The sequence below is a fragment of the Scaptodrosophila lebanonensis genome, unplaced genomic scaffold, assembly GCF_003285725.1.
Source record: "Scaptodrosophila lebanonensis strain 11010-0011.00,11010-0021.00 unplaced genomic scaffold, SlebRS2 tig00001418-arrow-arrow-pilon, whole genome shotgun sequence".
NCBI classification, from domain to species: Eukaryota; Metazoa; Arthropoda; class Insecta; order Diptera; family Drosophilidae; genus Scaptodrosophila; species Scaptodrosophila lebanonensis.
Genome location: NW_022060744.1, coordinates 761860 through 774017, shown reverse-complemented (window position 1 = coordinate 774017; position 12158 = coordinate 761860). Strand labels below are relative to the sequence as shown.

General features: G+C 44.8%; 2 protein-coding genes across 3 annotated transcripts; one reads left to right on the top strand and one right to left on the bottom strand.

The window, feature by feature from the left end:
- Positions 1-815: 815 nt before the first annotated feature.
- Positions 816-1695, bottom strand: LOC115633326 (selenoprotein BthD). Its single transcript, XM_030530758.1, has 2 exons — positions 1609-1695; positions 816-1545 (listed from the first exon to the last, which is right to left on the bottom strand). The coding sequence occupies exons 1-2, from the start codon at positions 1645-1647 to the stop codon at positions 1081-1083; spliced, it is 504 nt and encodes a 167-aa protein (XP_030386618.1). The 5' UTR covers positions 1648-1695; the 3' UTR covers positions 816-1080.
- Positions 1696-1849: 154 nt separating this feature from the next.
- LOC115633352 (probable histone-lysine N-methyltransferase CG1716) lies at positions 1850-12137 on the top strand. Of its 2 annotated transcripts, none has more exons than XM_030530786.1 (6): positions 1850-1980; positions 2046-2124; positions 2198-8874; positions 9459-10618; positions 10686-10839; positions 11157-12137. In XM_030530786.1, the coding sequence occupies exons 3-6, from the start codon at positions 2212-2214 to the stop codon at positions 11319-11321; spliced, it is 8142 nt and encodes a 2713-aa protein (XP_030386646.1). In that variant the 5' UTR covers positions 1850-1980; positions 2046-2124; positions 2198-2211; the 3' UTR covers positions 11322-12137. The 2 variants fall into 2 exon arrangements, with proteins under 2 accessions (XP_030386646.1, XP_030386647.1); XM_030530787.1 differs by having other exon boundaries at positions 1893-1980; positions 2031-2124.
- The last annotated feature ends 21 nt before the right edge of the window (positions 12138-12158 follow it).

Below are 12158 nucleotides of genomic sequence, written 5' to 3'. Positions count from 1 at the left end.
GTTTTGGATATAAAAAGAAACAAATACCAACTTATATATAAAATACAAACATGTTTGTATTTGTGTACATATAGTATATACTTAGACATGACGATGAGAATCTATCAATAAGAATGAATGAGCTGCCTTCATTGATACCCCGAAAAAGCGTACGAAGTACGAACTGTGGTCCTATATTCGAAGTCCGATTGCCGCAAGAAAAGGTTGTAGTTTAAGAACTAGTCAGTATAGATAGCCTAACTCTTTTGCAAATTAATCACATGTCGGGTGGTCATATCATATACGAGTATATGTAAATATGTATATCCATCAATGAATTTTAAAATGAATTAATCTTAACGTGCACTTTTCATTTCTTAAGATAGTTCCATTAAATGTAACATTTTGAGGTTTTAAGCCACTTTTAATAAAAGATTTTAACATACTCAATGCATGCAAAGTGTACATAGCCAATAGGATCAATCGGTCTGATTGCACACAAATCATAATGGGGATAGAACTAATATATGTATGTACATATATATATATATATATATATATATATATATATATATATATATATATATATATATATATATATATATATTTTCTTTTTTTATTAAATTATGTAGGTATTTTGTCGTTTAGTTTATCCAGAAAATTTAAATCAGCTCGCTCATTATATCAATAGCTGTCATAGGCGATCGGTGTGAGAAATATTGGCCGTGGGACCACCACAATATTAAATTCAGATAAATATTGGTATTGAATCGTTTCTTCAGCATTGTATTCGGTATGTTTTTCTGTTTGATTTTTCATCAGCTTAGTTCTAGTCGAAACAGTTTTACAGTTGTAAGGCATACATACATACATATGTTATATTTTAAATAATATTTGAAAAACAATTGTGTGTGCTTGATATTTGGATATGAAACAAAACAAATTTAAGAAAATAGATATAGCCAATGGCTTTCAAGTGCCGGCATAGGCAAAAAGTTCATCACAATGAGCAGGTCCTTGTGGGGCTTGGCTACTCACTGTTCATCAGGCGCTACTTCGGCATTTTTGGGACATGGCATCTGATATACTTGTATTTTCTATTTATTTGTCGGCCGCATCCAAACGACGGCGCTTGGTCGGCTTGGAAGGGGGGGAGGACGTGCTTGAGGTTGAGGATGTGTTTGAGGCAGCCTGCTCCACATTTGTCGTGGAGGATTTTTCGGTTGCTGCAAGTACCTCGACAATCTGCTCATAAATCGCATCGACTGACGGGAATTTTTGTGCACGCGGCGTGCGCTTCAAGCCGGACCAAAGAGCACGACGATCTTTAGCATCAATTGTGGGTTGTGTGGAAATGGATATTTCGAAGGCGCCACGTTTTGGTGTTCCGTCGCCATTAAGCAGCAACTGCAGCTGCACTGGATGCTCGCCATCGAGATTGAGGCGAGTTTGCAAAGCAGCGTGCAGCTCCTCGGCACGGCGACGAAAAACGCGTCAGGATCGGCAATGTTCTATGTAAAGCACTGGCTTACCCTGGTTAAGCTCAACTGGCTGTGGCGTCGCAACCTATAATACATGACATAACAAATAATTTCCGTCATCAGTTATTGCTATAGCATGACGATTTACCGGCTTGGAAGCCGCTTTCCTGGCGCGCTTGGGAGGCATTTTCTCATTCACAACGGCGACAGCTACAAACTGCGCGCCAGTAATCGATATACACTCACACCAGCGATTTATATTCGGAACGAAAACATGTGATTTCGAAATACTGGAAAATACCAACAATATATAGTGCAGCATTGCCAGCTTGGGTTTTAATTATTATTGTGCATATTTGGCTTATACATAAGCCATTTATACGTGCATACTTATGTAGCTAATTAAAACATGGATGGAAGTGCATAAACAAATTGCAAGATTTATGTAAGGATGTGTATGTGTGTGTTGGGGAGAGTCAGATTACAGTTATTTAGGCTATGGCTAACTGTTAGTGAAAATGTGAGTTTGCCTGTGATATGCCGAAACTTTATTTTATTAAATCAACTCAGCCTTGATTATTTCAGTTATTTAGCATCAATGCGGCGGGTTGTTTTTAATAGTGCAGGATTGATTTGACAGATGGTGAGCTTAGCCAATTGATTGGTAAGTCAAACAGTATTGAATTTTCAAAGAGTCAGTCATACATACATTTGTATGTAATCGTTTTGTCAAACAGTCAATGTCACTGCCATGGACGATTCTCCAATATCAAACTTGAATGCTGCGGTTGTGGCAGTGGTACCGCGTAAGCGAGTCGGCCGACCACGCAAGACCAGCGCACAGTCCCAGCCGGCTGAGGCACCGGTAGCAACAACAAGTAAGGCAGCCTTAACTACGGATGATGCTAGTGGGGGTAGTTGCAGCGTCGGCGCCGATTTGGATATTACACGCACTCTAGATCCCTCGCCAACGCTGAGCGAATGTCGGCGAAGTTCCCGTAAAAAGATCATCAAGTTCGATGTACGTGATTTGCTTAACAAAAATCGCAAGCAACATAAAATACAAATAGAAGCCCGCATAGATTCCAATGCGCCGCCGGCAATAGCGAAGACGGCAACAGCAACAACACCCGCAGCAATACCAGCAACAACGCCGGCAACAGGAGCAGCAACTGGGAATCGCCGCTTCTCCATGTTCGAAACTGGAAAGAAACCGACACCTCTGGTGCCAGTCACGCCTCCAATGCCAGTGCATGCGCTGGAATTATTTGCGAAGCCTAAAGCAACACAAAGCCTAATTGTGGCGCAGGTGAGCAGCACAGAGGAGAAGGAAAAGCAAGTGCATTCCACCACTTTCTTGAACTTATTAAGTCCCCATTTGATGGCGCCGATAGCATTTGCGGCTTCAGGGATCCCACTAGGAGCACGCAAACGCGGACGTCCGCGCAAGAAGCTGTCTGCCAACATTCAGACGGAACCCAAGAAGAGGGCAACAGAATCACCCTCGACCCCATTAGTAGAGGTAGCAGTAGCAGCAGCAGCGTCGATTAAATCTGAAACTATAGGGTCTCCAGAAGCACGAAGTTTTAGTTACTCAGACTCCGATACTACCTCGACATGCACTTCCAACGGAAGCTCCGAGTTCTCTGAAGGCCAGCCGAACAGCAGACACAAATTGCGCGTGAAGGTGAAAAGAATAAAGGATATGAGTGCGCATACCTCCTCCTCCGACTCGGACTCTATAAGTCTATCTCCCTCGGTAACTGTTGTAGATGTATCCAATTCGTCATCGTCCTTGTCAGGGCCGAGAAATCGGCGAACAAAATCAGCGGCTGCCGGCGAGAATGCAAAGAAAGAGCAGCTGCTGTTGGCCGTGCAGGATGAAAACGCTTTGGATGTTAATTTGGCGCAAGAGACGCCCCAGGCGACGACGGAAATAAAAACGGGGACAGGGGATTTGGATGTGGATGTGCTGCCGGAGAGCAACTCAGACTCTCAGATAATATTTGTGGAGATCGAGCCAACCCGAGAGAAACAAGCACCAAAGGAGAAGGTTCGGGAAACTGACCAGTCATCGGATGCATCGGAAGATTTGACAGACTTTCAGGAATTTTTAGAGCAGAGATCCGATAAACTAAGACCAGAGGCTCAAGCAATAAAGTATTTAATGGATAAGTTCCTTGATCGGGGGCCGAGGCAGGAGAGCGGAAGTACTCAACATTCGTCACCAGGTGCCAAACGACGTAGTCAGCGAGCAGGTGGACGACCCAGCGACAATGCTGTCGCCAGCCAAGGAACACTCAAAAAAATGACGCTGGAGGAGACATTTGCTGAGATAGCCGCAAAGAGTAGCGAGCAAATAAAGCTGGAAGCGACTGAAATACTCAGCAATAGCCGACCAGAAATGGGAGATTTTGGAGTGCTTACAAAAGTAGAAAATCAAACAATATATCTCTCCAAAGAGCAACAATATGTGGTGAAACTGTCAAAGCAGATACCAAACCAAGTAGAGAAGACAGACCAACTTTCGAGTAATTCGACGCAGCACAAGAACAAGGAGGTTAACAAAGAGGAAGATTTTATTGCGTGGCTGACATCAACTATCTCAGAAGACATGAGTGAGCAGCAACGACAACAGCAGCCGACGCCAGCACTAAGCGAGACTCCCAGTACTTCTACACCCTCTTCAAAAGTAAAAGAATTCTGCGAGAGTCCTGTGCAAAGTGAAGAGATAAATCCAACCGAAGTAATTCAGCCACCAACATCAGATATTCCGATTGATGCTCCGCTGCAGCAGCAGAAAATGGCACAAAAGACGGCTGCCAGTGAGTGTGGTTTCTTATTAAAGTCTACTGAAAGCAATGCTGCCGAAGCCACTCCGCCAAAGGTGGTTGATAATGTAGAAAAGAAAGGGTCTCAAGTCCCAGGCGAATCCTCCAGTGACGATAAGAACCCTCAAAAAAATATAGGAAGCACTCCAGGCATGAAGAGCGTCCAACCACCTGCAGTTTCCTGCGAAAGCCAACCGTTTAAGAAAATTATTAATAAAAATGAAATTACTCCAATTGCGTCACAGCTTATAATAGCCAACATTTTGGGAACACCAACATCAGATATTCGTGCCGACAGTTCTCAGCAAATGAATCAGCCCCAAGCACATAAAGATGCTCTGAGCGGCAGTGAAAATTCAAAATCTACAGATAAAAACATTACAGTCTCAAAACACGTCTACGAAAAAGAAGATTCCCTTACCACCGCTACAAAGCCGGAGCAAACCAAGACAGTGCAGACACCTACACAAGATATCCCCCATAGTTCTCCGTATCGACAGCAAAAGGAAGTGTTCCATGCACAAAAAGAATGCCATATTGGAAGTGGATCTCTTTCAAGTGCTAGAGAAAAAATAGGACTTTCAGCTGCAACAGTCACCTGTGTTCCAAAGGGAGAAAATATAAAGAAATCAACTACAGATGTATTAACTGAGTCTCCTCCGCAACAAAATAAAAATCAGCCTGAACAACAAAAAGAAGCTTCCACCGAGAAATATTCTTCAAACGTTACGGAAAGCAATAATGTACTGCCAGCCTCAACGGCTTCCTACGAAATTAGTCTGCCAAAGCAAGATTCTAATGCTGAGAGCTCGCCGAATGCTCATACAGAGCTAAAGCGACCCGAGGCAATGCAGAAAACAGCACTGGATACTCCCATTGATTCTCTCCATCAGCAGGAAAAGACAGAAACGCAAGCACAGAAAGATGAAGCATCTTCAAAGGTTAAAGAAATTGTCGTTTCGGATGTGATGAGCCTTTCATCCACCAGTGACTTCAACGATACCTGCGTGACAAATAATGAGCTGCAAGAAATTAAACCACTTCAGGAAACATCTGCAGGTGTTCCGACTGATTCCACACTGCAGCAGAAGCAGCAGGGGAAAAAACACCTTGCCGGATCAAAATATGATCCCAGTACGAGTGATTCCCCTACGGTTTCTAACGAAGGCATTTTACAGAGCGAATTGTCTTTCGACTTTCCTTCCGTTTCTACCGGGATGCAAAGCGAAGTGCTGCAGACACAAGCATTAGATGTTATCACTGATCTTCCGGTGCAGCAGCAAACGAAGCAGCTCCCAACACAAAAAGAATCGCCCCCGGGGAGTGGAGCCAAACAGCAGCGGCCTGTGACCTTTTTTGAATGCGATGCACTTTTTAAAGCCATGGACAAGGCTTCGGCTCAGATTCGTCTCGGAGAGAAGAGCAAAAAGAAACTGAAGCAGGAGGCCAAAAAGCCGGATAGCAAAGTACCAGGCAGTGGAGTCAAATCTACAGATATTGGGAGTTGTGCCGATATTATCGATGGCAATTCTAAGGCTGATTTTCAATTGGATAAGATAAGCGGAAGTCCACCGCCATCGCGCGGAGCCAGTTCCGACTCGAGTCGCGTGTCCACGCCTTGTCCCTCCGAAACCGGAGTAGCCAAGCGTCCTGGTGGTCGGAGCAATAACAAAAAGCCGATCAAGCTCATGGCAACATCGCGAAGAAATACCATGTTTGAGGAGCGCATAGCAATGGAAAACGCCGGCAGCAATGCGTTAATGAAGCGTCGGAATTCTGTGCATCCCAAGGTCAGTCCATCGCCAACATCCACTCCTCGATCTTCAACATCCTCGCCAATGCCCTCTGAACAAGTTGTTGATAGTACTGAGACTCACAAGCAAAAAACAGTTGACGAACCCCAAAAATTGGATAAGACCAACAAAAGCAGCCTTGGTGTTTCCAAGAAGAAGAGAAAGAAGGCACCTAATTACCTGCTTCGACAGGACTCTTTAGATTCAACCTCCTCGGCCTCGCAATCTGCCTTCAAGCAGCAAAGCAAGCCAATGCGCAAGCGAAAAGCGAATGATGCACTCCAACTAGCGCTAATAGAGACCGAATCCTCGGAATCCACATCATCCTCTAGTAAAATGCCACGCTTCCTGGACACCAGCGCCATACATACACCGGCACCCTCTTCCCCGGCTACTACAGGCACTTCACCCGAGCTGGAGGCACCCGACCCTCTCAAGGATATTGCCAAATTTATAGAGGACGGTGTGAATCTGTTGAAACGCGATTACAAGCTGGACGATGATGATGATGTTAATAATGTGGTGTCCACAATATCTGCTTCGTCATCGCCCAAGACAGATGTTAATAATTCCGACTCCATGACTTTGGAGTTCGAGAAGCGTGTGGCCCAGATGGAGACGCCCGCCATTACACCAGAACCGACGCCAGCACCTTCGCCCTCACCCTCACCAATGCCTAGCAATTCGGAGGACTTGCCTGTAGGCAATAGTGGGGTCCGTCGCTCCCATCGCATCAAGCAGAAGCCTCAGGGTCCAAAGGCGAGTGTCGGTCGCGGTGTTGTACGAGATACAGATCGTATATGCACTGGTGATGATGGAGAAGCAGTGCAGCCAGCGATATCCATGGAGGATCAGCTAACAGAGTTGGCCCACATCGAAGCCATCAACGAAGCCTTTTTGCGCAATGAAGGTCTCAATACGTTCAAGATGATTCGGGAAAACTTTTATCAGTGTGCTCGTCAGGTGAGTCAGGAGAATGCTGAGATGCAGTGTGACTGCTTTCTCACCGGAGATGAGGAAGCTCAGGGCCATCTTTGCTGTGGAGCGGGCTGCATTAATCGTATGCTCATGATCGAGTGCGGGCCGCTGTGCACCAATGGGGATCGATGCACAAATAAGCGCTTCCAGAAACGTCAATGCTGGCCCTGTCGCGTCTTTCGCACCGAAAAGAAAGGTTGCGGCATTACGGCGGAGCTGCAAATACCACCTGGGGAGTTTGTCATGGAGTATGTGGGGGAGGTGATCGATAGCGAGGAGTTTGAGCGTCGCCAATACCGCTATTCAAAGGACAAAAACCGCCACTACTACTTCATGGCATTGCGTGGCGAGGCGATCATCGATGCGACAGCCAAAGGGAATATCTCTCGTTACATCAATCACTCCTGTGATCCAAACGCTGAGACCCAGAAATGGACTGTAAATGGGGAGCTGCGTATCGGCTTTTTCAGTCGCAAGACCATTATGCCTGGCGAAGAGATTACCTTTGACTATCAGTATCAGCGCTATGGACGAGATGCTCAACGTTGCTATTGCGAGGCAGCCAATTGCCGAGGCTGGATTGGTGGTGAACCCGACTCCGATGAGGGCGAGCAATTAGGTGAGAGCGAGAGCGAAGAGGAATACGAGGAGGGAGCCGAGGCGGTTGAGCTAGAGAGCAATGATGATTCAAGTGCGCGCCGTAAATCGCTCAGCGGACGTAAGCAGCTCAAGGATACAGCTAAGTCCAAGGCTAGATTAAGTGGTAAACTGGCTACACGTAAACAGCGCAAGGAACAGCAGCCGAAGGTCAAGGATCGTGAATACAAGGCGGGACGCTGGTTGCGCCCCAGCGGCGAGAAGTCCGCTCGCAAACCTTCCAAAGTCAAGTTCCGCGCCACACTTGAAGATCCCGATGTTCTGGAGGAACTTTCAGTTCTCAGTCGCTGCGGCTTAAAGAATCAAGTTGACACATTACGTTTCTCGCGTTGCATGGTGCGCGCCAAGCTGCCACGGACCCGCATCCAACTGCTGGGTATACTGACTCGCGGTGAAATGCCCTGTCGACGTCTCTTCCTGGACTATCACGGCTTGCGATTGCTGCATGCCTGGATGAATGAAAACGGCAACGAGCAAGAGATGCTCCAGGCCCTGCTGGATGCCCTAGAGAGTCTGCCCATACCAAATAAAACCATGTTGAACGAGAGTCGAGTGTATCAGAGCGTTAAAACGTGGAGCACCTTGTTGGAAAAACCGACTGAAGCCTCCGCCGACGCCGCTCTTACACCGTCATCACAGCCCTCCACTGCCGCTTCGTCACCCACATCGACCGCGTCACCCTCCTGCATACACATTTTATCTATGGAATTGGTGCAGCTCCGCTCGCTAACGCTTCTGCAAAAGTGGGACGCTCTTCCTGAAATCTTCCGCATACCCAAACGGGAGCGTTTCGAACAAATGAAGGAGCATGAACGTGAAGCTGACCGCCAATACGCAGCTACAGCCCTGGAGGAGAGCAGCAATGCTTCGGCGTTGAGTAGCAGCGATCGTTATCGGCAGGATCGCTTCAGGCGGGACACCTCCAGCCGTTATGTGAAGCCCAAGACTACCCTGATGAGCGGCAATAACACCATCTGCACCATTACTACGCAGTCCAAAGATGGACGCAATACGCCCAATAGCTCGAATTTGTCCGGCAATGGAAATGGTGGCAGTGCCTACAAAGGCGAAGCACGTCGCCGCTCTGAAATCAGCTCATCCGAACGACCCAAAACTATATCCAAGGAACTGCGGCGTGAGATGTTTGAGCGCAAGGTAAGTTAAACGAACTAGAAAACCGACAAAAAAGTTGAATAATATAGACGAAAAATCCGAATTGAATTCTTCAATATTAATTAAATATCAGATTTAGATATTAAGGCATATTTTCGGGATCAATATTTCTTCGGTTCTCAAAATCTTTCAAATCTAAAGACTAGTTTATAATGTGACTGACTTATCTTAATTTTATAAATTTCTACTTAAAAGCTAATAATTCCTACGATCACTGCAATGCGATAAACAATTATACGCTTAGAACTGAGAGAGTTATACAAGTAGATGGTTTTGTTTCAGCGTCGTTATTGTTTTGTATTCATGTACAAGTATGTCCCTCTACGACAGGGTTTTGAAGCTTTCCATGCTGTTAGTAATGAGATATTCTTCCTGCAATAGGGAATACGAGTTGGGAATTACGATCTTTAAAGTTTCAGGAGCTCTATTAAATGGAGTTAATTAATATTTGATTATCAATGATTTTTCTCATTTGATATTTGCGATCGGAATGAATGGCTACTTTTTACAAAACACGAAAACCCATACACTATATCCATACAATTATTTGCTTCGTTTCGCTACAGGTTGCCCAAGATGAGGCCGAAAAACGTGTCTCGAGCGAGGATTGGCGTGAGCACGAAGTGCGTTGTGAATACTTTGGTGCCGAGCTGACCACAGATCCAAAGCTGTTGCCATTTTATCACATCACTTCGACGGACGAGTGGTTCAACAGCGACGACGTCCAAGTACCGGCACCGTCGCGCTGTGGCACAGGCGTTGAGAAAGATGTGGCCTATGACGAGCCATCGGGCTCAACGGATGTTGCCGACTATAAGTTGCCTGCTTCAGTGGAACCGCTGCCCCCATCTTGGCACTGGAGCGTTACTGCCGAGGGGAACATCTATTATTATAATTTGCGTGAGCGCATCTCTCAGTGGGAGCCGCCGAGTGTTCAGCAAAGGATGCAGACGTTGGCGCCAAGTCCAACGAATGAAGCCTCTGCCGATTATCTGCCTTGGGATGTGGAGAAACTGCTGGTGAATATAGACTTGGAACATGTGGGTAGTCTCAGTCCCAAATCGCTGACAGAGTATATAGAGGGCAAGATTCGGGAGCGTCGCGAAATACGGCGGAGCCGCCTCGTCTCTGTCTGCGTCATAAGCCCACGTCGCGATGAGGATCGCATTTATAACCAGATCGAATCACGAAAGTATAAAGAGAATAAGGAAAAGATACGTCGCCGTAAGGAAGTGTACCGACGTCGTCGCACTGAAGCGGCGACAGCTCAGACAGATGCTCCAGCCCCAGACTCAACCGGTGCTCGTGGCCCACTGCCAATTCAGGGGTATCTGTTCTCCTCCGACGAAGAAACGGAGGTGGCAGACGCGGATACTTGCGGTGCAAATATCTCAACATTGCCACTCATCGATGTAATTGTCGAGGGCGACAAGATCGTTGATGAGTTGGATGCATTGAATAGTCGACGCCATGGACGCCTTGCTCTACCGATGCCCCCGTTGAGCCTGGAACCCAGCACCAGCAAATCAGCTTTGGCCGCTCTAGCTAGCCTGGCCAAGAAACCACCAACAATGTCAACTACGGAGGTGAAGAGTGTCCTTGATGCGAATTATGCTCTGGCTGCCACGATCTCAAGCACCACCACTCCAGCAAAACGCAAACTCTTGCTGCCCATGCCCCCGTTGCCGGAATACAAACGACATCGTTTGGAAAAACGGCGCAAGAAGTAAGTCCTTATCCTCATCTGCGAAAACTCAAATTAAAACACCAATCCGTCTCCTTGCTTTCTTTAGCATTTCGACTACCGCCATTACTCGCGGAGTGAGTGACAAGTTCCGAAGTGAGATTAGCGCCCATGTGGCGGAATTTTTACGTCCCTATCGCAAAGAGAGCTGCCATGTTGGACGCATAACCTGCGAAGAGGATTACAAATTCCTAATTAAACGCGTAAGTCCATTATTATTATTTATTTATTTATGTTTGTAAATAATTTTCAAAAAGAGTTATGGGAATTGCAAATTATTGAGAGAAGCATAAACATTATTTACTTTTCATCAAAACCTATTTAATTTGGCCAATTTTGTGGAAAAAATGTTCTAAATTCACAAAAGTTTTTATATTGCGGAAATAGTTACCCTTTTGTTTATAAGCTAAGATTTTTTCAAGAGCTTTAATCACAAGTTGATTTAGAAAATATCACCAAAGTGATTTCGTTAAATGGACGACACTCTAGCGTTTTACATTATTTCTTTCGTATCCCAAAGCTAAGCCATCATATTACCACAAAAGAGATGCGGTATTGCGATGTCACAGGCAATAATCTGGCCTGTACGGAATCTGTGAAGCATAAGTCCTACGATTTTATCAACCAATATATGCACAAGAAGGGCCGTGTCTACAAGCGGCCCGTTGACGAACCTGATTATTAAAGCCCGCTGCCCTTGCACATAAAACAATATGTGCGCCATCCTCTTAACTGGGCTCAACAAAAACGACCGCTGGCCATGCATAGCTGGAGAAGATTTTAGTTTAGTTACCGATTATGAATTATTTTAGAGCCAACGCGCGCTCGAAGGTCTTGAAATTGTAAACAAAATTATATTTTACGCCCATCATTATTGTTTTTACATTTATACCTTCATGGAGAAAACTTGAATGAATTGTAATTATATATTTTTATTCCTTATCGAGGAATCCTTATCGCATTTTTTTTTTATCAAGCAGTTTAGTTATTACTATATCAGTTGTTGGATAAATGTATTAAATATATCAACACTAGAGGTTAAGTGGAAAATGTACACGAGTATAATCATGCTAGACTATTTAAGTTTATTACTCCAACTAACTAGAAAGGTATATATCACATATGCATGTGTGTGTAAATGAATATAAATTGTGAATTGTCCTCCTTGCAAGAAATTCAGTTATTGATTTGTTAAATACTTTAAATTAAGTTCAAGATTTAGTATATATTTTCATTTATTATTTTGTTGATCTGCAGAGAATTATTATTATGGAAACATTTGTGTCTAATTCTCGGCTCTCTATCTACAGACGGTGAGGACAAATAGTTAATAATATGTAGTATACGCATATACAAAGATACATTTGTAATTGCTTGCATGCATCAGGTTTCATTTTCGCAAGTTACCTTTTAATTTCCTTTTTATATTCGCATATCACCCGGGAGTTTCTAACCAATCATGCTTTGTATAATTTATTGAATAAATCAATAATAGAATTAAGCGCAATTTTTAATAGAGGAA

Excerpts from the sequence above, each read along its gene's own strand:
- LOC115633352 (XM_030530786.1), top strand. The coding sequence starts at position 2,212 with ATGGACGATTCTCCAATATCAAACTTGAATGCTGCGGTTGTGGCAGTG. Across the intron at positions 8,875-9,458 it reads GTGAGATGTTTGAGCGCAAG|GTTGCCCAAGATGAGGCCGA; the intron begins GTAAGTTAAACG and ends GTTTCGCTACAG. Across the intron at positions 10,840-11,156 it reads ACAAATTCCTAATTAAACGC|CTAAGCCATCATATTACCAC; the intron begins GTAAGTCCATTA and ends CGTATCCCAAAG.